Genomic DNA, 25327 nt, shown 5'->3' on the forward strand with positions numbered 1-25327 from the left:
CTGTCTCTCTCTGTCCCAAAAATAAATAAACGTTGAAAAAAAAAAAATTAAAAAAAAAAATAAATTTGTGATGGGTGGAGCACCTGGGTGGCTCAGTCATTTGAGGGCCAGACTTTGGCTCAGGTCACCATCTCACGGTTCATGAGTTCGAGGCCCACATCGGGCTCTCTGCTGTCAGTGCAGAGCTGGCTTCGGATCCTCTGTCTTGCTCTGCCCGTCCCCCACTTACGCTCTCTCAAAAATAAACATTTAAAAAAATAAAATAAATTTATGATGGGGTTATATAGCTTAGTGTTTGTATTTGAGTGGACTCATTTTTTTCTCTACTCAAACATTAACTTAGCCCTATGTCTTTGTGTGGGCCAAAATATATTCCCATTTTTCAATTAAGTTATGATTATTATTAATGCCTCTTTGGCATTTTAATCACATATATTAATTGTGTTACAGTCAGCTCTGGGTTCATCAGGCAAATGTGTGGTCATTTCTGACTTACTGACTTCAGGCATTGAAATGTTTTTCATTCAAAATCTGTCAGTGTAATAAAATGCTTGTTTGTTTCAGGCATCGCAGTTCCACCTCAAGATATTCTCTATACCACTCTGGGAACTCTGATTAAAGAAAGGAAAATTTATCACACTGGAGAAGGATACTTCATAGTCACTCCTCAGACTTACTTCATTACGAATATAACGCCCCATGAAAATAAGAGAGACCTATCGGATGAAAGCTGCCAGATGCCAACTTGCGTTACTTATCTGGTGAGCGTGGAGAGCTGTGCAGAGTTGGCCCAAGAAAAGGCTGCCCCCATTTCTCACTGTCAGTCTTGCCGGTGTTTCCCTGATCTGTGCACTCAGGATGTACAGGAAACACCGGCTGCTGCAGAAGTGACTAGAAAAAGCCAGAAAGGTCTGCGGGAATCCAAATCTTTGGGACAGAATCAAGCAGTTTCCCTGTCTGAGGGGAATCACGTCTGTGAAAGCACCAAACCTTTACCATACGCAAAAGACAGAGAAAAAGGCAGGAAGTTTGGCTTTAGCCTCTTTTGGCGTAGTATATCCAGAAAGGAGAAGTCCAGAATAGAGCACAGTAGTTTCTCTGCCCAGTTTCCACCAGAAGAATGGCCTGTTCGAGATGAAGATAACTTGGACAATATCCCTCGAGACATTGAACATGAGATTATCAAACGAATTAATCCCATTCTGACTGTTGACAATTTAATCAAACATACTGTCCTAATGCAAAAATACGAAGAACAGAAAAAATACAATAGCCAGGGCACTTCCACTGATCTGCTGACAGTCAGGCATAAATATCCTTCAAAAGAGGGAGTTAAGAAAAGACGGGGCCGGTCTGCAAGGCCTCGAAGGCGGGGCCATTCTCATAGGGATAGACACAAAGCCAGGAGTCAGGGAAGTGAGCCTCCTCCAGGAAGCCTTAGACTGGAGAAACATCCCAAGTCCCCTGCTGCACAGCCCACCTCCAGAATTCAAAGCCCAAATGAAGCACCAGTTCAGAAACCACTTGATGAGAATCCATCAATGCTAGGTTCCCATTTGCTTTACAAGAAGCGAATTAGTAATCCTTTCCAGGGTTTGTCTTACCGAGGGAACCCAACAACCAAAGGGCACGACATCCAGACCAGTGATCTGAAACCGGGTCAGATTGGACCAAAGGGAAAGCCTTTCCAAAGGTCAAGGTCTTTGGATTCCTCAAGAATCTTTGAGAGTAAAGGCAAACAGCCATGTGCTGAACAGTATGAAGATAAACTGACAGCAGAATCCATTTCTATGAATAACTCTACCGTCAAGCCTATCAGTGATGACTTTAGAGATCCCCTCTTAAATCACTCTCAAGGTAGTGTTTTGCAAAATGGTAGTAAATGTTTTTCCTTTAGGGAAAGCCTGAGGAGACACGATGTGTATGGTGGAAAAAATGAGGTAATCCCTGAAGTCTTGAGGAAAAGTTATTCTCACTTTGACACATTAGGGGACGCAAAAGAAACACAGTATGTACTGCCATCACAAGGTTCCTCCTGTCTAGGCCATGCTTCCTCTGCGTGTAGACTAGTTGATAAAACAATACACCAGTTCCAAAACCTTGGTATTTTGGATTACCCAGTTAGTATGAACTGTTTGAGACAACCTGAGAGACAAGAGGGAGACTCAGAAGAAACACGAGTAAGAAAGGCATTTGTCCAGGAAACAAAGACTGTGAGTCCAGAAAACGAAGGGCTTTCTGAGGATAACCAGGCCTTGTATCAGAAGGATGTGGAAGATGATGATGGAGCCTGTAGTTCATTATATCTAGATGAGGAGGACTTTTCTGAGAATGATGACTTATGTCAAATGCTGCCTGGCCGCATTCAGTATTCCTTTACAGGGGGAAGCAAGTGGAATCATTTAGGAAAACAAAAGGGGACTGAAAGATTTCTGACTGAGTACAACCGCAGAATACACAGGTCTGAGCCTCAGGTGCTTAAAGGAAATGAGGGTTACAAACCCACTGGGTTGTTCACTAACCCAGGTGAAAGCCAAACACCTAAACTCTCTGCTGAAAGCTGTGGCCTCAGTTCAGGGACTCGGTCCGGTTTTAACTATGAAGACGGACCCAGTGTTGCTACATGTGTGCAAGCCTCAGCAGATACTGATGGAAGTGTATTTGATTACTATAGCACAAGGAAAGCCACTTCTGAGACTGAAACCCTACAAGACTTGGTTGGTGACATAGGAAAGAAACCAGCTAGCTGGAGTCAGGGTGCTCAGAATCAGGAAGTGAGAAAACAGTTCATGCAAAAGTTAGAACTTTTCAGCCCTTCACATATGCCAGTGTTGGCTCAGGATGTCCAACATGAACACAGTCAGCTGGAAGGAACAGAAAATCACAGCATGGCGGGAGACAGTGGAATAGATTCTCCACGGTAAGTGTATGTAAAAGTGTTTGATTAGCCACTATTCCTCAGGAATTATTACACTCAAGGGAGTACTGAATGACCCAGTAGGAGACTCCCCTGAATACACTTTTTATAGTGCTAGAATTCTGCCAGCCTTTACTGAATGAATTGTATAAAGTTAAAATGAAGTCTCTTACATAATAGGATAGAGTTCATTTTGAATGTGAACCAAAATTTGTTCCACTACTACTAAATCTTGAATTATTTCTAAATATAGGAAGGAACTGCTATAAATGAAGCACTTCCTGAACTGAGGGCTAGAAGTTTTCACTTATATTTCTGGTTCTACGCAGTTCAGAAAGAGGTGCGGCTATTTTCCACCAATCTTTTCCATGTTTGTTTAAATTTTTTTTTTTACATTTCTTTCTTTTTGAGAGACAGAGAAAGACAGAACATAAGTGGGAGAGGGGCAGAGAGAGAGGGAGACACAGAATCCAAAGCAGGCTCCAGGCTCCAGGCTCCAAGCTGTCAGCACAGAGCCCAACGCGGGGCTCAACCTCACAAACCATGAGATCATGACCTGAGCCAAAGTCGGAGGCTTAACCGACTGGGCCACCAGGGCGCCCCTCCATGTTTATTTGTTTAAATTAAACATTGTACGTGTTATGAAAGTAATATGCACATAATAGAACATTTGAGAAGTACTGAAAAGCGTTTTAAAAAACACCTATAATCACCCTACCGTTTAGATGTGTTTAAAAAATCCTTTTATATTTGGTATATTTATAACACTTCAGTCTGAACATATTGATTTATGTATTTTGTCTAAGTGTTTTCCCTATACTGTCATTACTGTTTTGCATAATGCTTTTTTTCAGGGTACAGTGTGAACATTCCCCTGAGGTTATTTAATAGTTTTCAAAAAGGTCGTCTTAAAATTTGGCATATATCTTTACCAGTTTTTTATTATACAAAATTATTATATACTTCCTTTTGAAAAAGTAATACAGAAATGTAAAAGGTGAAACTGACAGTCTGCATTCCCCAACCTTTTCCATTGCCTTTCCGTTGAGGTGACCTAAACATTGTTGACAGTGTGGTTTATATTCTTTCGGACTTTTTTCTGTGCATTTAGAAATATAATTATTTTTTTAAAAAAGAAGAAATATAATTATTTTTTAACAACAGATCATACAAAGCTGTGGCTTTCTTTTTTCGCTTAACGTATCATGCATATCCTGCAATCAATACATACGGATCCAACTCATTCGTTTTAATGGCTGCTTAGTATTCTGTTGTGTGGACTCTAGTATTTATATAACTATTATTTTCCCTCCTTTGACATTTAGATTCCCATTTTTTTGCCGTAATAAATCAATCTTCAGTGGATTGTTTTCACATATAAATGTTTACAGACATTTCTGACTCTACCTTAGGCTAAATTCCTGGAGGTCTGCAGTTTAAAAATATATCTTTACTTCTTATTGGGAAACAGATCTTTTCTGCTTGAAAGAATTGTTTAATTCATATCAAGTCTTTTTTTTTCTGGTTTTGTTTTGTTTTTGTTTTCTGAGAGAGAGAGCACAAGCAGGGGAGGGGCAGAAAGAGAGGAAGAGACAGAGAATCCCAAGGAGGTTCCGCACTGCCAGTGCAACCCCAACGGAGGGCTCGAACCCACAAACTGTGAGATCACAACCCAAGTCAAAACCAAGAGTTAGAGGCTTAACAGACTGAGCCGTCCAGGTGCTCTTCATATCAAGTCTTGAAAGTATCAACACATATTGTCTCCAAAGTAAACAATGGTAGTATAAACCAACAAGCTATGGGTCCCCTTTCACTTTGGCAAAAGCAGAAACAGAGGCTGACCAGAACCTCATAAAACAAGGACCCTTGCCTATAGTCCTTGGGCATTTACTTTCAAATGTCCCCTCTCTGTAAAGAGAGCTTTTCTACTATTCTTCCTTTCTAATCTTATATTCTAATAAACCTTTGCCTGCTGCTAAAAAAAAAAAAAAAAAAAAAAAAAAAAAGCAGAAACAAAAACAAAATCAAACCCAAAACAGGTAAGGGCAATTGCTCCTTGACTTGCATGTCAAGGACATGCAAGAATTTAAATTTGTCAAGGATATGCGTGAGAATTTAAATTTGTGAAATCTTGAGAAATTTGATTTCTTTTAAAAAAAATTTTTTTTTAATGTTTATTTATTTTTGAGAGAGTGAGAGAGACAGAGCATGAGTGGGGGAGGAGCAGAGAGAGAGAGGGAGACACAGAATCCAAGGCAGGCTCCAGGCTCTGAGCTGTCAGTACAGAGCCTGACGCGGGGCTCGAACTCACAGACTGTGAGATCATGACCTGAGCTGAAGTCAGACGCTTAACCGACTGAGCTACCCAGGCACCCCGAGAAATTTGATTTCTTAAAAAATTGCGTATAATATGGTTCTCTTAAAAGACTTGTAAGTATAATCAAGAAAAGGAAGAGAAGATAGCATTTGAACATCAACTCTGTGCCATAATTGTTACGAATTAGAGGGACAGAGAAGACCCACAAGATGTTGCTACCCATAGGAAATTTGCACTTTAGTTGAGTAGACCAACAAAGCATAAGTAGCCAAATTGAACTCAAGAACAAAGTGGAGGGTGCCTGGCTGGCTCAGGTGAAACCCACATTGGGGGTAGAGTTTATTTAAAAAAAAAAAAAAAATGAAGTGGAAACTCTCTGTAATTGCTGAAGAGATGTGGAATTAAGAGTAATGAAATGTTTGGGAGGACACTTATTGGAGGATACATTTTTGAGGCATCTCTCTTTTTTTTTTTAAAGTATGGTGATATTAGTTTTATTATTTTTTTTTAAGTTTGTTTATTTATTTTGAGAGACAGAGAGCGAGAGCAGGACAGGGGCAGAGACAGAGAGAGAGAGGAGAAAAAGAATCCCAAGTAGACTGTGCACTGTCAGCACAGAGCCTGATGTGGAGCTCCGTCTCAGGAACCATGAGATCATGACCTGAGCCAAAACCAAGAGTCCTACACTTAACCAACTGAGCCACCTAGGAGCCCCAAGGCCTATCTTACTGTAATGAGCAAGTGATGGAGAGGATGCAAGGTGAGAAAAGGGGAATGTCAAAAGCAAAATGCCCAAATAGTAATGTGACTTGGCTGAAGCAAGGCAGATGTGTTAGATAAGGGACTAACCTAGCCTACAGCTCCTTAGAAAGGAATCTTGTCAATATGAAAAATGTTATGGTCAGCTTTTCTGTTTCATATGATGTCTCAAAAAAGAAATTACTCAAGAAGGTATGGGTTACTTCACTTGTAGAGAAGAGTCTTTTAGGGAACTTGTTATTTCTTTTTCTTTCTTTTTTGTTAAATTTGTGTATTTATTTAAGTAATCTCTACACCCAGCGTGGGGCTTGAACTCACAAGTCCAAGATCAAGAGTGACACGCTCTTCTGACTGAGCCAGCCAGCCACCAAGGAACTTACTGTTTCTGACTAGAATATACTTGATATTGGATCTGAGAAGATGTTCAAAAAATATGAACTTCTTGGAAAGCAGCTGCCAAATAATTGAGGTGCTATTGTGAAGCCTTTAAAATATAAGGAGCACTTTAGGGGCACCTGGGTGGCTCAGTCAGTTAAGCATCTGACTTTGGCTCAGGTCACGATCCCACAGTTGGTGGGTTCAAGTCCGGTGTTGGGCTCTGTGCTGACAGCTCAGAGCCTGGAACGTGCTTCAGATTCTGTGTCTCCCTCTCTCTCTGCCCTACCCTGCTCATGCTCTTTCTCTGTCTCTCTCTCTCAAAAATAAATAAACATTAAAAAATAAGATATAAGGAGCACTTTAGATTTTTAAAGGTTAACTTCTAAGCGCGCTTTAGTGTTAGAAAATGTTATATTGCTTCAAAGTAACAGATGAAGGTATGATGCCTTGATTAGAAGCCCAGGCCCCTTTGGAAGGTAATAATTCTGTTATTTTTAATATCTTTAGGACACAGAGTCTGGCATCTAATAATTCAGTCATTTTGGATGGACTAAAAAGAAGACAGAATTTTCTGCAGAACATTGAAGGCACAAAGAGCGGTCAAACACTCACATCCAATTCCTTACTACAACTAACTCCAGTCATAAATGTTTAATTCTTATTTTTCTTTTGGAAACTCTTTGGTAAAAAGGTACAGCATTAATGTAGAATATTTTAATCAACCGAATATGTAAGAATTCTCTAAAGCCAAGTATGAGATTCTGTTAATCTCATTACATATTTTGTTCTAGTTGCTGTTTTTTCCCCTTTTTTGACATTTTAAAGCTTTTTTAAAAGATTATTTTACTATGAACTTATTGGGAATATACAGATTATTTTGCAATTAAACCATAAAATACATGGTCCTTTTCCAATTAAATGTGATTAACTCAAATTTTCAGACATTCATTAATTTCCCAATTACATAGGATGTTAATTTACTATACTCAGTAGTGAATTTCTCTACCTACACTAATCCACTCTTATGTTAAGTGCATTTCACCAGATTTCAACACAAAACTCCCGAAAATAGTGTATTAAGGTTGCATAGATACTTTGTTTGCAACTAAAGTCTTTTATCATTATCAAAGTTTATATAGATGTATTGGGTACTTTGCAACAAGAATTTTTTCTCTCTAGTCATTGCTGCCAAAGATCTTTTCTGCAACCACCTTGAACGTGAACAGATGGCCCCACATCATACTGACTGGCAATGTCCAAATACGTGTGGCAGCAACTGGGTCTACTGTTTTTCTGGTTCCTCCTCACATTCAAGGCACTCTCTGTAGCATGGCAGTGAGAAATCAGGATGTTCTCAGAGGGTAGAGATAGAAAGGAAGCAGAATGGTTGCAGAATGGCTCGTGAGTGCAAGGAGGTTCTGAATTAGAGATTTAGAGAAAAGATGGAAGATGGATGATAGTTCATTTACATCTGGTCTATTTCCACTAAGACTTATGCAGCTTTGCCAGAATTTTTTCTGGCTGGCCTTTTCAGGCAGGTAGTGGAATGGTCCGTTCTCTCAGGTTTGGGGAATATGGAGCAGTCAGGACTGGTTTCAGCATATTGGATAGATGCTAATGCTGACTTATGGTTCAGGGGATGTTTCTTCTGAGAGGTTTCTAAGGGTTGTCAAGGCCTTAGATCTCAAGCATGACTGAATGATTGGAGAGTGCCTCTTTCCAACTGTCACCAGTGAAGACAAGAGAACAGTGAAGGCAAGATGAAGCTTGGCACCATAGAGAGCTGTCTCCAGGCTCTGGGGGAGTACAGAGAAGGAGAGGTCACATATGCCCATGTACAAAAGTAGCGGTTGGCCCACTCAATTCTGACTATTGGCTTGTAGTGGCTCTGAGCAACCTATTATGGCATTTCCAAGAAGATCAGCTGTGGTCACAAGGACATTTGAAACCCTGGGCAAAGTACCAAGAAGGGTAATTTGTATAGAAAGGCCTTGTGTGGGAGGCATTTTTTAGGGGGTGTGACAGCTTGGAATCATCGTCAGTGAATGAAAGTTAGAATAAAGATTTCAGCTCAGATAAAGAACTTCCCGCTAGTCAAAACTACCCATAGATGAAATAGACATTTTATAAATGAAAGCATTTCCCATTATTTAGGGCATTCAAGCACTTAGTGATCCTTTGATTGGTATATACTTAGCATAACAGGATAGCTGAACTAGATGATTTTTTTAATTAAAATTTTTTAGTGTTTATTTTTGTAAGAGAGAGAGACTGAGCATGAGCAGGGGAGAGGCAGAGAGAGAGGAAGACACAGAATCTGAAGCAGGCTCCAGGCTCTGAACTGTCAGCACAGAGCCTGATGTGGGGCTTAAACTCACGAACCATGAGATCATGACCTGAGTCGAAGTTGGACGCTTAACCGACTGAGCCACCCAGACATCCCCAAAATTCCTCTTGACTGTAAGGTTTTGTTCTTATAAGATTCAGTGAGGGTTATAGGTCAAATATGCCTCAAGGGCGGGGGGAAAAGATTAAGTGAAGATCCTACAAAACACTGAACTCCTGCAAGATTCCAGAGTTCTTCCACTTCATTTCTGTACTATCCTTGTTACTCCTTGGAAAAGGGAGCAGCAACAACTCATTCTATCTTTGATTTTGGACCTGGACAAGTTTCTTAACAGAATGAGGAATCCAAAGTATTTTGTGGCTCTAGTCACATGTAGGGACCAATGAAATCCGTCTAATTTTGCCACTGGATGCATTATGACACTCTCTAAATGTATTAAATGAAACCTATTGTGAGACCAATAAAACTTTTCTTCTAAAAGTTGTGTTTCTTCTAAAACACAACATATGACAACAGATATTAAAGATGGGTATGCGTGTTGTTTGGGAGGTTATTCTCTAAATAGGTGGCTTGCATTTTCCCCCCCAATATTGTGTGTGATGACATTAGTTCTTGATTTTTCTTCCACATGACGGTTCCCTTGAGGTAGCATGATGACCTGAGTTTAGGATTCAGACAAATTTGTTGTTGTTGTCATTGTTGTTGTTTTAGTGTTTATTTTTGAGAGAGAGAGAGACAGAGCATGAACAGGGGAGGGAAAGAGAGAGAGGGAGACACAGAGTCTGAAGCAGGCTCCAGGCTCTGGGCTGTCAGCACAGAGCCCGATGAGGGGCTCAAACTCGTGGACCATGAGATCATGCATGACCTGACTCAAAGTCAGATGCTTAACCGACTGAGCCACCCAGGTGCCCCTGTTTTGTCTTTTTTTTTTTTTTCCCTTTTAATGTTTGAGAAAGAGAGAAACAGAGACAGAGACAGAGTGCACGTTGGGAGGTGGGGAGGGAAGGGAACACAGAATCTGAAGCAGGCTCCAGGGTCCGAGCTGTCAGCACAAAGCACAGAACCCATTGTGGGACTCAAAACTCAGGAACCATGAGATCATGACCTGAGCCAAAGTCTGATGCCCACCCAACTGAGCCATGCAGGCACCCCACATTCAGACAAATTTGAATCCCAGTTATAATCCTTGGGAGCTGTGTGATGGAGAGAGATTCCAAACTTCTCTGATTCAGTTTTCCCATCTGTAAGATATCTACCTTTCAGAACTGTTGTAAGATCTAAGGCTCATCTATTCAAAGTGCCCAATGCAGGAGGCACCTGATATTGTTATAAATATACGTATGCATATTTTTACATATTTATATATTCACAAAACTGGTCTGAATACATGGCCTTCTATATAGGTCTCCTGTTTTTGCTAGGTTGTCCTGAATTCCATTTAGAGATTCAATCCTTTAAGATTTTTTTTTTGTAATAAAGTATTTTTTATTCTTTTTTAAAAAAATGTTTATTTTGAGAGAGAGGGAGGGAGAGGCAGAGAGGAGAGAGAGAATCTCAAGTAGGCTCTATGATGCTGTCAACAAAGAGCCCGACATGGGGCTCAATCCTATGAACTGAGACCTAATGACCTAAGCCGTTAAATCAAGAGTCAGACACTTAACCGGCTGAGCCACGCAGATGCCCCTAAATTAAGATTATAAGAAATTTCATCCCAATCCAAATCTGGATTTGCCTGGGGAGTTATTATGTCTTGGCTAATAGGAAATATTATGCCTGATGCTATAGGAATAAAATATGCAAATCATGGGGTTAATTTAGACATTTCATACAAGATCATGCTCTCTCATCTGGGATCTCAGACCCCTAGGAATCCTCAGAGAGTAGCTGGGTTCTGCAAGCTATTTTCAATATTTCAAAGATTCTAATAGAAATTGTATATTTCCTTTGCTTAACTCCTTACTAATTAAAACATCAAGTTTCTTTGGCAGTGGCTGAAATTACACCAGCTCCATAATAGAACACCATCACATGCTGGTGTGACATTTCTAAGCTGCATTTGTATCTTATTTATAGATTAGAATGATCATGAGTCTATTACTAAATGCAATTTAGCAGACAGAGGTTTCAAAATGTCAGATATGTCAGGAAAAAAAAAATGGAGAGAACAAGAACAGTAGCAGTGTTGAAAACTGGGAACGACTACATTTTGAGAATCCCTCCTACAGCTGAGAAGGCTTTGGGGGAATGCGGGAGAAAGACTACTGCCAAAATGGAGTGGGGAAGAGAGACACGGGAGTCATGAAACAAGAATGGGGGGGTGGGTATCAAAAACTCATGACTACTTTGCTGGCCTCTACAGATCTGTCTTCCTTTTAAACCTTAGAAGCGAGCAGCTTCCATTTTTTAGGTAATAGTGCCCTCTCTGGGTAGCTGATGTCACTACTCTTCCACCATTTGATTCAAAGCATTTACAAAGTAATTGGCTAAAAAACCAGTAAGACCTCTCTCTAAAAGTTAAAAAGTCCACCACCCCTCCCCGCCCCCCGCTAGGTGTGCGTGGCTGGTTCAGTTGGTGGAGCGTGGGACTCTTTTAATCTTGGTAATCTTGGAGTTGTGAGTTCAAGCCCCACATTAGGTGCAGAGATTACTTAAACATAAAACCTTAAAAAAAATTCCACCTTTGAATTAGGAGCTACATACATTAAGTGTACATGTGCTAAATGTACAAAAGCTGTGTCTTCCTCGAGGCTGTTAAAACCTTGACCTAAAGGTAGAAATGTAAGCAGCTCTGTATATCATCTTCTCTACAGTACTGTTTCATCAGCTGATCCTTCCAATTTTCCTGCACTACCAGCAGGGAAGGCATATTTGTCCCCACATTACTAACAAAAAGACCAGATTTTATTTATTTAAAAAAATTTTTTTAACATTTATTTATTTTCGAGAGACAGAGAGAGACAGTATGAGCAGGGGAGGGGCAGAGAGAGAGGGAGACACAGAATTCGAAGCAGGCTCTGGGCTCCGAGCTGTCAGCACAGAGCCCGACGCAGGGCCCGAACCCACACACTGCAAGATCATGACCTGAGCCGAAGTCGGACACTTAACCGACTGAGTCACCCAGGCGCCCCGCAAAAGACCAGATTTTAGAGTTGAGTTGGCCAAGGTCATGTGGCTAGCAACAGAGGAAACATGTCCTGTTCCCTCTTTCATTTTCTCCTTACTTCTTTATACTCTAAACATTTCATTCTATGCAACAGTGTCTCTTCATCAATTTATAACTGCTCCTTAAACTATTTCCATGTCCTAACATTTAAGCATGGTAGTTCAGTTCCTTTTGTCACATAAAACTGAAATGCAGATGCAAAATGACTTTTTCTTTTTAACTTTCTATTTTTTAACTATGGAGTAAAAGAAACCAAAAAGCAAAAAAAAAAAACAACAACCCTAGCCCTGTAGGCTTGAGAATGACCAGAGAGAGGCAAGTGTAAGTCCCCTTTCTATCTTCCAAGATCAGACAAGATTGGGCATGTTCAGGGTAGTATGGTCGTAGACCTCTTATTTTTATATCTTAATGTCATAGAGTTTAAGGAGCTGAAGCCAAAGGCAAGATAAATCTTTGTAGAATCAAGAAACAGATGAGGTATTCTCTTAAATTTTAAGAAATTGTATCAGTGATTTTGGTAAGATATTTTGGAAAATAAACATTCTAATATTATATTTTGAATTACTTGTACATTTAAATTATGCTACTCCTTCATGTCCTCTCCAATAGATTTTATCATCAGATACAAATCTCTTGAGAGTTAGAGCGGGAACAAATATGAAAGAAAAAACAGAATTCTCCATCCCTTCATTACCATTCCCAAGTTTTCTAGTTGAGGTCCCTGGAGAACATATAGTTACCCAAATTTGGTAGCACCTAATTTTTTTCCAGCTAAGCCACAGCTTGGCGAAGTTACTTATGACTTGGTTTAAGACACCAGACAGAGATTTGATTCAAGGAGTTTGGGGCTTAGAAAGGCAAGGGTTGTAGAATGTCCTAAATCACAGAAGGTCATTCTGAAAAACACTAATATGCTTGTTAGTCTCTGGCATAGGGAGAGTTGAACAGTCCAGTCCTTTTTATTTACATACCTGCTATAAGACCTCTGATAGACAAATGAATGCCAAAAATAGAATCTAGAGGAGCTAAAAACTTTACTTCATCTATATTTGGTCTTTAACCACAACATACTAACATCTGTTCCTATTATTTTCCCAATTTTACATGTGTGAAGTTGCCACATCCACTCCACGTTCCTATGCACCTCATGCTCTGTTGTAGGGCTACAAAGACCTTACAATGGTAGAATTGGGGTGGGTGTACGAGAATGGTAGAAAAGGATTTACATCTAGAGATGCACAGCGATTCTCATACTCTAGAGAGATGCATTTTTTCCACTATCTTTTGCTGACACTCTTTGTTCACAGTATGGAACCCATAAGGTGACTTTTAGATACACAGTCCTTTGCCTTCAGGCCAATCCACAATAGGGCAGAAGGCCTGTAGCAATCATTTGTGGTTTCAGCTATTCTGGACCAATAGTTTGGGGCAACTCCATGATGTATATAGCAATATGTAATGTTGCTAAGACACAAGTCTGATGCCGAGGTAACAAGGCTGGTGTCTTAGAAATTGTCAAGTGGTCGTGAAGTGCTCCTGCACCTACAATCTCAGTTTGGGTTCTCATTCTCCACTCAAGGGTAGCTGAGGTGAAGAGATCATGAAGAGATAAAGAAATGGCTTTGAAAAAGAACGCTAACCAGCCAGCACCAGTGGCGGAAGAAAAGAAGTATGCTAAGGAATCAACCTTTTGTATTGTCGAAAGGTTTCCAGTTTTGTATGAGGTTGTAATTTAGGGGCGGTTGATCTCCAATAAAATAAAATCCTTTTATTCACTGCAACTACGTCATCTGTCGAAGACATTTAGGCTTGTTTTTCTCTCTACGTTTCTCCCGAGTTTTCCTAGTTATTTCATGGGAGCATCTTCCCCCAAACGCTTTGCGAAACAAAGTCTTTATGATGGTGTGGCAAGAGAGCACTGATCTCAGATTCAGAAGCGTTCTCTCTAGTCCTGACTATGCCACGAGCTGGTTTTGTGTCTTCGGACATGTAAATCCCTTTCTCGGGGTTTAGTTTCCCCTCAGTCACTGGGGAGTGTGGAAAGAACCTAAAATGAACCAAGGACCTATTTCCTGACTAAAACTTAAGACTTGAGAAACGACTGTCCAGCCCTGACCCTCACTTCAAGACCCCCTAGCCCACTCCAGACCCCACCAACCCCTTCCCAACAGCGCCGGACCGCCGGCTTCGCGCAAAGCCGTTAGACGTTAACGCCTCACCCCGAAATGGGCGGGCTGAGGCCTGCAGCTTCCGGCGGCGAATGGCGAGGAGGCGCGTGGCGCTCCCCACCGGCCCTGCTCGGGCCTGCCCACGCGCCATCCCGCAGCGGGCGGGCCCCTCTCCGCCGCAGTTCAGGGCCTTCTCAGCCCCAGCAGTGCTCCCTGGAAAGCCCCAAAGCGACTCCGCAGGGCCGAGGAAGACTGTTCGGAGTGGGGGAGGGGGAGAGAAGGAGAGGAAAGAAAACCCGCATCACTTTATGCTAATCAGTTTGCTCATCCTTTATGGAGACTGGCCAGGGTTTTACCCTAGCAGCCAATCACTTTAGAACAAGGGTGGGCCAGTCGAGATCGCTCACACTCATTGGATGGAAGGTTGCAACGCAAAGGATGAGTTTAAACCGAGAGTATCCGGGATTATTTTTCCCCGCCGCGCGGTGCGTGTCCCGGAAGTGACGTAGGCCCTGGCCGGGCGGCCGCCCTGCCCCCGCTTCCTTTCACGCTGCCGCTGCCCGTAGGTGGTTGTGGCCACCGAGCCCAGAAGGAGGCGGCGGCGGCGAATGATGCCTGGGAAACTCCTCTGGGGGGACATTATGGAGCTGGAGGCACCCTTGGAGGAGACCGAGAGCCAAAGGAAGGAGAGGCAAAAGGTGCGCTGGATGGGCCGCGCCTCCTTTTGGGCTGCGCCGGCTTGGGCGGGGAGGGGAGCTGTCTCTGATCTGATGGCCTGTCAGAACCTGGCCGGAGCATCCCAGGGCCTCCCCTCGCGCAGCCGTCGTCCCTCCTGAATGGTCATTCCGGAACCATTCCCATCTCCACACCCCGAACCTGGAGAAGGGCTGCACTAGGCTTTGGCCGGGCCTCCAGTGCTCCCTCAGCCCTTCCCGTCGGCGACTACGAGATGGGCAGACTCAAGTTCCCATCGCCGTGGAATCTGTTCTTTCTTTCCTCTCCTTGCTTAAGCAGCGAGGCCTGTTACTTGGTTCTTGTTGGCCGCGTTAGAAGATGGTTAAGAAAATGGTTGCCTTGAATATGTGTTACTTCTCCGTCAGCCCGACCTGTGAGCGAGAATCTTGGGGAAAGCTATCTTAGGTTTACAAACCTCGAGAGCCAGTCTTTAGAGGCTTAAGGAAAAGTGTCACAGCCGACATTCCCAGGATTTGGCTGTGATGGAGATCGTGTGGGTTGTTTTACTAGTAGGCTTTACTGTTAGTATTTTCATTTAGACCCCAAGTGTTTAATGAGCTTAATTTGTGCCACACTCTTTGCTGGGCACTACAGGATTTAAATAAGTCCCTGCCCTCAAGGACCCCGTAGAGGAGTTGTTGAGAATTCCCACCCTAAACCTCAAAAAAAAAAAAAAAAAAAAAAAAGAGACCCAGAGAAAAGAAAACAGAGCTAAGGTGGGTGAGGAAGCTGTATTTGAAGGCTGACATTTGACAAAAAAAAATGAAAATACTCTGTATAGCCCCAGAGAGCAGAACCTACCTTACCTTATCACCAAGGTAAACTTTGCCATTCCAGCCAAGCGGTTATTTTTTTTAGTCATGGTGAAATACATAGACATAAAATTTGCCATTTTAACTATCTTAGAGTGTACAGTTTTGTAGCATTAAGTACATTCACATTGTTCTGCAGCCATCACCACCATGCATCTCCAGAACTTTTTCATCCTCTAAACTGAAACTCTGTTCTCATTAAACACCAACTCCCTGTTGCCCACTCCCCTCAGTCCCTAACAATCTCCATTTTACTTTCTGTCTCTGTGAATTTGACTTCTCTAGATCCCTTATGTAAGTGGAATCACCAAGCAGTTATTTCAATTTTGGCTCCTCCTGAAATACCTCTCCTTTTGCATTCAAATCCTGTCTCTCTGTCAAGGTTTAGTTTATATGTGTTTTCTAAACACTCCAGTGTACACATCCAGTAATCTCATTCCCCTCTGAAGTCTTGTTCCAGTGCTATCTTTATCATTCGATTGGTATCTATTCTGTGCTGCTTTGTAAAGTTAGCTCACTTTTCTTGTGTGTTCTTCTCAAATGTTTCCAAAGATTCTTGAGGTAAGTGGCCATATATTTGTCCATCCTTACATATTAGTACATTCTTGTAAGTTGATGGCTTTCACATTGTACATTCTCCGGAAATACTTGTTGATTTTTCTTTAACTGTGAGGGATAACTAAAGATTTGGAAACAGATCAGAGTACCAACTAACAAAAACCGAGCATTTGGGTAGTGATCTGGCATTGAGTTGAAGACAATTTTGGATTTGGATTTGTAGAACTATGAAGCTGGGCCGTATGTTCTCAAAACTGGAGTGCAGGGGAGGAAGGAATCATGGAAATGTTGAAACCATGAAAATGGTAGGAAAGCGTACACAGAGAACTTAGACTTAAGGAGCATCTACAGAAGGAGGCGGGAGAGGAATCATTAGGGTAGAGGTAAGAGGATAAGGAGGGAATCTGGAGTGTCATGGAAGCCAAGGAAGTGAAGAGTGTCAAGCACTATGGATCTGATGTGGAACAGTGTATTTCATCACCTTGCGATATCTCTGGGCTTGGACTTAGAGGCCTCTCTTTACCTTGCTTCATTTCCCTCAAGTACATGGCCCCAAAGCATTTCTAACCCCAAGGCTGGCTCTGTAAATAACCTTGTTTTTCTTTGGAACTTATTGATTTGGGGACATGTGGGTTAGTTCAGTTAATGAAAGATCAAATGTATAACATGTAACTGTATAATTTATGTTAATGTAAAGCTCTACTGTTTACAAAGCATTTTCACATACGTTATTCCGTTTTCACAACATCTCCATTTTATGGATGAGAAAATTGTATGTGAAAGTACTTTGTAAAATTTATGTAAATCATGGTCAAAATTTTGGTGGCAGTAGTGTTTGTTATCACTAATAACTATTACCTAATTTATTTTGAACATTTGACCAGGTAATTCTGAAGTGCTAAATTGCCAAATAATTTTTGCTGTTTGCAAATATTAAAACACAGGTCACCAGTTTGGCATTTTAGAAGTAAAGTTGCAGAGTAGTCTTTTTTTTTTTTTAAAGTTGTATTAATTAACAAAAAAACTTTTTTAAAAGTTTCCAGGGTTACTAATATACTTGTCTTTCCATGGGAATATAATGATTGGAGCTTTACATGAATTATTTAGGTTTTTTTTTTTGTTTTGTTTATTCGTTAACCTATTAATTATCAGAGTTCAGAGAGGAAGCATGATGTGAAAAGAGCATGGGCTTTCAAATCAGACAGAGCTTGATTTCTAGAACTTCCACTTGAAGGAAATCCTGCATGTGAGTCTTTGGCAAGTTATTTACCTCTAAGAACTTCCGTTTCCTCATCTGTACTATGGCAAAGGTAATACAGGTTCGCTATCCCTTATCCAAAATCCTTGGGGCTAGATTTGTTTTGGAATTCAGAATTTTGGGGGCTTTTAAAAGGGTAACACCCCAGTAGGGCTTGGGGCCCCCAACCTATGATCAAACACCTTAATATTAAATATGAATATGCATACTAAGTGGAATAAGTAAAGGTTAAAAATAGCCTCACATCAGTTTGAGTCAAGTTTTTCCATCAATGAGTTCAGGTTAGGTAAGGTTTTGTCTCCAAATAAGTTACCAAAAAACTTTCGGTTTTCAGAGCTTTATGGATATCGGAATTTCGGATAAGGGATTATGGACCTGTACTTCCCTTATAGGGTTGTTATGAAGATTTAAACAAGATAAGCCGAAAGCATTACACAGTGCTGGGTAGGTACTCAATAATATTAACTTTTTTTTTTTCTCTTGGAGATATTAGAAGTTTTTGTTTTTGGATTTGGATATGTTTTTTAATTTACAGATCTCGGGTTCTCATCTTTTTCTGAAAGGAGGTATTTTGATTTCCCTTAAATCATGTAATGGGATTAGAGAGGGGCTAGAGGCCAAGTCTTGAGAATGCAAGAGATGGGATGAGAAAGAAAGCAATAGGTGAGGCTTAGGCTCGGCATTAGCAACCAGTTGATTTTTACCAGGTAACTTTTCAAGGTGGTTGGGGGTCACTCTCTAACTTCTCTAGAGTCTTAGGAGACCTTGTGACCCTCTTGTCACTGCTTCTTTGTTTTTCCACAGAGTGATAGAAGGAAATCAAGGCACCATTATGACTCAGACGAGAAATCAGAAACAAGAGAAAATGGTGTGGCAGATAACTTGGATGCTCCCAAGCCCAAAAAAGCTAAAATGAAAGAGAAGCTAAATGGAGACACTGAAGAAGGATGTAATAATAGACTTTCAGATGAATTTTCTAAATCTCATAAGTCAAGAAGAAAAGATCTGTCAAATGGAGATATTGATGAATATGAAAAAAAATCAAAGCGAGTGTCATCCTTAGATAGTTCTACTCATAAATCAAGTGATAATAAACTAGAGGAGGTATGGATACTTTTTGTTTTGCATTTGCCTTTATCCTTGAAATACAGGTTAATTTGATTTTTTAGACTAATTAGAATTGATTCCATGATGTTTCCTGCTTAGTGTCCAATACCCTTAATTGGACGGGGAATCTGTACAACTGAAACTGGAAACTTTTTTCCTTTGTCCCTTGTTTCTGTCATTGTATTTTGTTTTTCTTGGGGTGGAGGTTGGGGGAATGGTCAAATGTAAACCTTTCCTATGCATTTGGGTTCCTAAATAGTTTTTCCAAATTGCTTATTGATGGTGATCTGCTTGCATTTCTTATGGTTATTTCAGTCCCTACCAGTACTCATGAATTGACATCTGACTTCCTGAAACAAGGTACATAAAGCCTCTTGACTTTGTGTATTTTGCCTTCTGCTTTTTGTGCTTCTGTAACAATAGCAACTTTAAGTGATCTTTAGGTCATATTGTAACTCAAAAGCTGTTTGCATTTTTAAACAGAAATGAACCGTATAAAAATGAACTGAAGAAATCTGTTTTCCAGGGTATTAATTTTTGTGGAGTTTAGAAAACATGCTTAGTATAGAATTTGTATTCCTGAACCCATTGCTTTTGCCTTTATCTGTTAGAATAGATATTTTCTTGCACAGAGTTTGTCCAGTTTGTTCTTGCAGTTTTCCTCTAGCAGAGTTCATAGGTTTACCTAGGTATTATAAACTGTCAGTTACTCAGGTCTTCAGACTGAAACAACTTTTGATAGTCTTAGTAATTCTTGATATTAATAATTCCTTATATTTAATTTTCAAAAAATACTTAGTTTTGGGAGAATGCAAGTGGGGTGGGGCAGAGAGAGTGGGACAGAGGATTGGAAGTGGGCTCCACACTGACAGGCTGACAGCAGCAAGCCTGTTGTGGGGCTTGAACTCACAATCGGTGAGATCATGACCTGAGCTGAAGTTGGACGTTCAACTGACAGAGCCACCTAGATGCCCCAATAATTCTTTATATTTTAAAATCTGATGGTTGCCAATAATTTAAATAGGTCTTAGCCTAGCTTATTGTGTAAACTTTGGGGAAACATACTGAATTTTTGCCTTAAAATATGGTGTTTCTTTTACTTGGGAATTTGATATTTGTCAGGAAGCACATATGTTGAGAGTTAATCTAAATAAGGCCCTCCAGGGAACCTGGAGTGGTTCAGTCGATTGTGCATCCAACTTTTGATTTCGGCTGATGTCATGATCTCAATGTTGTGAGATCAAGTCCCATTTTGGGCTCTGTGCTGAATGTGGAGTCTGCTTGGGATTCTCTCTCTCCCTCTCTCTTTGCTCCTGCCCCGCTCACACATGCTGTCACTCTTTCTCTCTTTCAAAATAAATAAATAAATAAACATTAAAATAAATAAATGGGGCCCTACAAGTTTGTATTGCCAGTGGCAAAATGTACAGAGTTGCTTTTGCTCTGCTGCGATTTTATCTGGTATAATGCTCTGTATTATAATAGGCTTAATTGTTTATTATTTTATTTAGATCATATTAGGGTTCAGGAATTCTATTTGTAGGCATGTGTCTTAAGGAGATAATCATGAGGTGTATAGGGTTGTATGAAACCCTTACTACAATGATGTTGATAATAGTGGAAAATTTATGCATTCTAAATGCATACTAAATGCCTGATAGTAGGCAGTTGGTTTTAGAAAATATGCTACATTTATGCAATACATGACATCTATCCTGAAGGTCATAGAAGAATGTTAAAAAGGTGTTTAGTGTATCTTATTAAATGAAAAACACAGATTATAGAACAATATATACAGTATTATCTTTAAAAAATTTATATGTGCATAGAGTGAGGATTAGAGGAGTGTCTGTTTCAAATGTGGTATCAGCTGACTGGATTATAGTTTTATTTCTGTTTATATGTGGTTTCTATAATGAAAATGTATTACTTTTGTAATAAAATTTTTTCTTTTAATTAAAAAATGATAGCTTTGAGGTTGCTTAAATAGCTTACAATTTCAGTTTGATATTATGTCTTTTATCTGGTTCTCTGTTTGAAAATTGCTATTGTGTATGGTTTTGGAACAACTTTCTTTAAACACACCAATAATAAACTTAACAGGTAGATAATATTGTCTTTCTTCTATATACATATTGACCAGTACACAAAGTTTCCAATAGATGTTAAATGATAATATCATGCTAACCTATGTATATGTTAAAGAAACTTTCAAGCTTGCAGGAACTTTGCTTTGTTTTGGTGACCTAAAACATGCTTTTTAGAGCCATAGAACAACTTTTTAACATTTATTTTTAGAAACAATTTATTTTTCTCATTGTGTAATATTTTTTTAGGATGGTTTATAGGCTTCTGTTAGTCCTTGTAATTAATACTGCCTGTATCTGTGAATATGGCTTAGATGATCAAATAGTGTTCTTGTAATGTTTCAGTCAAATGAAAATATATTTTAATTTATGTAGTAGCTGTATTTCCAAAGGGAGTTTTATGTGTGAGTGAATCATTTTTAAATGTACTATGGGAAAATGTATTAAGTAAACTTGGTATTTAAAGGGATGCTTTTGAAATTAAAAGAATTTTCCACTAATTGGTTGTGTAAGTTAATCTATACAATTTTTGCAAGTAGTAACTAACTTTGATTTGTTAGCTCATTTAGTAAAGCTAAAATTGGTAAATGAGTAAGAATCTAAATGCCTAGTTGAATATGAACTATTATTAGTTAGAACTTTGATTTCATTTTGACAGAGCCTAACACGTGAACAGAAAGAAGGAGCCTTCTCCAATTTCCCTATTTCTGAAGAAACTATAAAGCTTCTAAAAGGTACTATGAACTTTAATGGCTATACAACTGAAAACCTACAACTAGATTTTATAAAAATCTTTGCCTCTTCTTACCAAAAAGAGAATATAGAAAGTGTAAGAGAAATAAGCCCTTCTTTAATTGCAGTTATTTCTACATCATCCTTTTTGATATTCTGACCGGTTTTTGACTTTAATTGTATGTATCTGTCAAGAGTTCAGACCAATTTTTAAAAAATTCCTCTTTGGGGTAGGAATAACTGTAAATGTCACTAGGTGGTATATTTTTAGGCTGACATAGAGGAATCTGGATTGTCATTTTCAAATAAATATATTTTTTCCTAACGCTAGTCTTAAATATATTTCAATGAAATCTCATTTTACAGGTCGAGGGGTAACATATCTCTTTCCTATTCAAGTTAAGACCTTTGGTCCTGTATATGAAGGAAAAGATTTAATTGCTCAAGCACGGACAGGAACAGGAAAGACATTTTCTTTTGCTATCCCCTTGATTGAAAGACTCCAAAGAAATCAAGAGACAATTAAAAAAAGCCGCTCACCAAAGGTAACCATTATAGGGAGTAAAAGGTTTAAACATTACTCTAATGGTTAGGGAAAGAATGAGTATACTGATCTTAAGTTCAAGAACCCCCGAGATAGAAAAGTTAGTTCTGTGGCATAAAGTAAAAATTTAGGTCCTAAAGCAAAAATTAGTGGATTTTTTAATATAAATCTCAAGCCGAATGAAGTAGTTATTACATATGAGTGTAATGTGTATGGATCCATAGATGTCTTTGATAAAGATGTTTGTAAACATAGATGTTATGAAGCCAGCATGTCTAATTTTAGGTGTATTTATAGGGAATATATTTAGTGACCTTGTCTTCTTTTTTTTCAGTCTTGACCTTTGCTTTTAAGCAATGAATTTGCTAAAGAGGTATTCATTTATTTGGTCATTCAGTTAATAATCAATATCATTTATTTCACTGGTTGATTTTTTTAAAGAAGCGATTATAGAAATGATATTGCTAGTCCATATGTTTTTGGGGTATTAGAGATCTGTCTTAATGTATAAGTAGGAGAGAGCAGAGAGGACCTAATGAAATTTTAGCCTGAAATTTGATGTTTTTAGAACCTGTGTTCACTTTAAGGTTAATAAAATAAAAAAGAAAAAATCAGCATCATGATTTGAACAGATAATGTGACTAAAAGTAATTTGTTCTTTGAGATTCCTAGATGGTATTGCAATATGAAAGTAAATTCACATGTATGACTATAATTAAGTCATAATGGTCTTGGATCAGGGTGGCCAACAGGAAAAACCTTTTTTAGAGAGTTTTGTTTCTTTGGTGAAATTAGGAAAGACTGCAAGTAGTAGAAATAGGACCCTGCCTTAAAAAGCTTTTATGCTGGAAGGGCGTTATTGGAGATTCCAGCTCCACCACTTCTAGCTGTTTGATCTTGGACAAGACTCGACTTCTCTAAGACTCAGGTTCCTCATCTGTAAAATTATGAAAATAATGCCACCTCACAGGGTTTTTGTGAGGCTCAAATTCTGTAATTTGGCCAAAGCACTAGTGGTTGGCTCGTAAACGTTTGTGTATTCATTTCACAAATACTTTTTGGGTATCTGTTCTGTGCCAGGCATGGTCTCAAGTGTAAGGAATTCAGTAACTTAAATTGACATAAATCCTTGCCTTCATGGCAGCTTATATTTTAGTGGGTGAGACAGACAATAAATAAAAAGGTAAAATATGAATATTTAATATGACATAAGTGCTCGGGAGAGACAGTTAAGGAGGGGTGGAGGATATGAAAAGAGTTAAGAATCTCCTTGAGAAAGTGAGTTTTGAAAAAAAAAACCCTGAAGGAAGTGGGGAGGATATTATCAATATAAGCTGTTCTTGTTGGCATTGGTGCTGTGTCTTTAAATACTACGACTTTAATGTTTAGATTTCTAGTTTTAAATGCGCCTTAAAAAAAAAAAATCTTCTCATTTTGAATTTAGTTGTCTTTAGAAAAGTATCTTTTTATTTTTTAAATCTCTTGCTTAGGTACTTGTTTTGGCTCCTACAAGGGAACTGGCAAACCAAGTAGCCAAAGACTTCAAAGATATCACTAGGAAACTCAGTGTGGCGTGTTTTTATGGTGGAACATCCTATCAAAGCCAAAGTGAGTAAATATGTAAGAGGGTAGTGCAAAGATCTACTTGCTACTTAAATCTAAGGAAATAATGTGAAAACGTATATTTGATTTTTATATGTTACGGTATTTCTCTCCTCTAACAGTTAATCATATTCGAAATGGTATTGACATCTTGGTTGGGACTCCTGGTCGTATCAAAGACCATCTGCAGAGTGGCCGATTAGATCTTTCTAAACTGCGCCATGTTGTACTTGATGAAGTGGATCAAATGTTAGATTTAGGATTTGCTGAACAAGTTGAAGATATCATCCATGAATCCTACAAAACTGGTATATCCTAATTCCAAATAAACACATTAGCAATTATTCTTTATCTAAAAGTTATGAATTTTTTATTTCATAATTATTATTACACTGTCCCCAGCCTTCAAACAAAACTAAAGTTATTTGGAATGTGTTCTCTTCCTAAACAAGAGAGTATGGTGACGTACTTTAACATATTTGTTAGCTTCCTACAGTTTCTTTCATGTATTATTTTTTATAGTCCATAGTTAGATTTACTAACTCATTTTTACTGATTTCTTTGGTCATTGTCCCTTCTTAAATTCTCACCTTTTTTTCTGGGTTCAGTTTTCTTCATTTTTTCCCCCAATTTTGAAAGTTGAAAGTTTTAATTGCAGTGAAGTTCGTATGTTCAAATTTTACCCCAAGTTTTGAATTTTTAATTATTTCTTTGAAGTTTGGGGGGGGGGGTTCAAGAGCTGACTACATCATGGATATTAAGAAAGCATTTGAATTCTTTTTGTTTATTTAAGATTCTGAAGACAATCCTCAGACTTTACTTTTTTCTGCAACTTGCCCACAATGGGTATACAAAGTTGCAAAAAAATACATGAAATCCAGATATGAACAGGTTGACCTTGTTGGAAAAATGACTCAAAAGGCTGCAACTACTGTGGAAGTAAGTAGCTTTCTAGCATGAGAGATTGTAGCTTTTAGTTGGTATTTGAAATTTGCTGAAGCTAAACTTTAAGTTTTAGGTACCAATTCAGGCTAAATCTCTTTTTTCACCTTTAGTCAGTAAGATACCATGTATTTCTATGGTCTGAGATTAAGGAACAGAATAGAATAAGTAGAAGAAAATATGTAAATAAGCAGGTCCTAACAGGAGATACTCTACAAGCAGCCATAGAGAAGGACTTGAAGTATGTAGAAAGTGACAAAGGAGACAGTTTATATCAATATGAAGAGAATAGTGCTGATAATAGTTGGAGCTTCATCTCATACCCTATACCAAAAAAGGTCTCAAAAGAATTTTAAGAAGTAAGTGAACCATAAAATTTAAAGCAGGTGTAGATGAACAGTTTTTTGATTTCATGGAAGGGAAAGCTTTTCTAAACATAAAGTCAGAAGGAAAATGTTGATAATTTTCACTCCATAAAAATTTAAACCAGTAGTATATATATTTTTAAAAAGAATGAAAGGGGTGCCTGACTGGCTCAGTTGGTAGTGCATGTGACTTTTGATCTCAGGGTTTTGAGTTCCAGCCCTGCATTGGACTTAGAGCTGACTTGCAAAAACAAACAAACAAACAAACAAACAAACAAAAGACACAAAAAAGAAAGGATTAAAGATGGCATTTGCATTATTTATGGTAGGTACCATGTATGTCACTTTCCATTTAATAGATGTACATATATATGTATGTATATATATGCAAATAAAAATAGGCTAAACAATGGTATAATGTAGAAGTACAATGGAATGGTTAAAAAGAATGAATTTGATAAAAGCCAAATTACAAAGTGATATGTACAGAATTACACTGTATTTTTGTGTGTACAAAAAATACACAAATAATGCTA

The 25327-nt window shown here is 38.9% G+C and overlaps 2 protein-coding genes across 8 annotated transcripts in view; both read left to right on the forward strand.

The window, feature by feature from the left end:
• STOX1 (storkhead box 1) overlaps positions 1–13662 on the forward strand; it is a 59425-nt gene extending 45763 nt beyond the window's left edge. For 3 of the 4 annotated variants that reach the window (XM_040485216.1, XM_040485219.1, XM_040485218.1), the window contains 2 exons: positions 565–2920; positions 6879–7098. In XM_040485216.1, the coding sequence (XP_040341150.1) occupies positions 565–2920; positions 6879–7026 (2504 nt within the window). In that variant the 3' untranslated portion in view covers positions 7027–7098. Of the gene's footprint in view, positions 1–564; positions 2921–6878; positions 7099–13460 lie in introns of those variants that run through there. The other variant, XM_040485217.1, reaches the window with a different exon arrangement.
• An 893-nt stretch (positions 13663–14555) lies between these two features.
• The window catches only part of DDX50 (DExD-box helicase 50), a 32011-nt gene continuing 21239 nt past the window's right edge, over positions 14556–25327 (forward strand). Inside the window, exons 1-9 of one of the 4 annotated variants that reach the window (XM_040485223.1) lie at positions 14674–14747; positions 17307–17464; positions 17747–17856; positions 18217–18516; positions 21265–21340; positions 21705–21883; positions 23373–23490; positions 23607–23792; positions 24278–24423. In XM_040485223.1, the coding sequence (XP_040341157.1) occupies positions 18325–18516; positions 21265–21340; positions 21705–21883; positions 23373–23490; positions 23607–23792; positions 24278–24423 (897 nt within the window). In that variant the 5' untranslated portion in view covers positions 14674–14747; positions 17307–17464; positions 17747–17856; positions 18217–18324. Of the gene's footprint in view, positions 14748–17306; positions 17465–17746; positions 17857–18216; positions 18517–21264; positions 21341–21704; positions 21884–23372; positions 23491–23606; positions 23793–24277; positions 24424–25327 lie in introns of all 4 variants that reach the window. The other 3 variants (XM_040485221.1, XM_040485224.1, XM_040485220.1) reach the window with 3 other exon arrangements.

This window comes from Herpailurus yagouaroundi, unplaced genomic scaffold, assembly GCF_014898765.1.
Source record: "Herpailurus yagouaroundi ecotype Mexico unplaced genomic scaffold, PumYag 163, whole genome shotgun sequence".
Classification (NCBI taxonomy): Eukaryota; Metazoa; Chordata; class Mammalia; order Carnivora; family Felidae; genus Herpailurus; species Herpailurus yagouaroundi.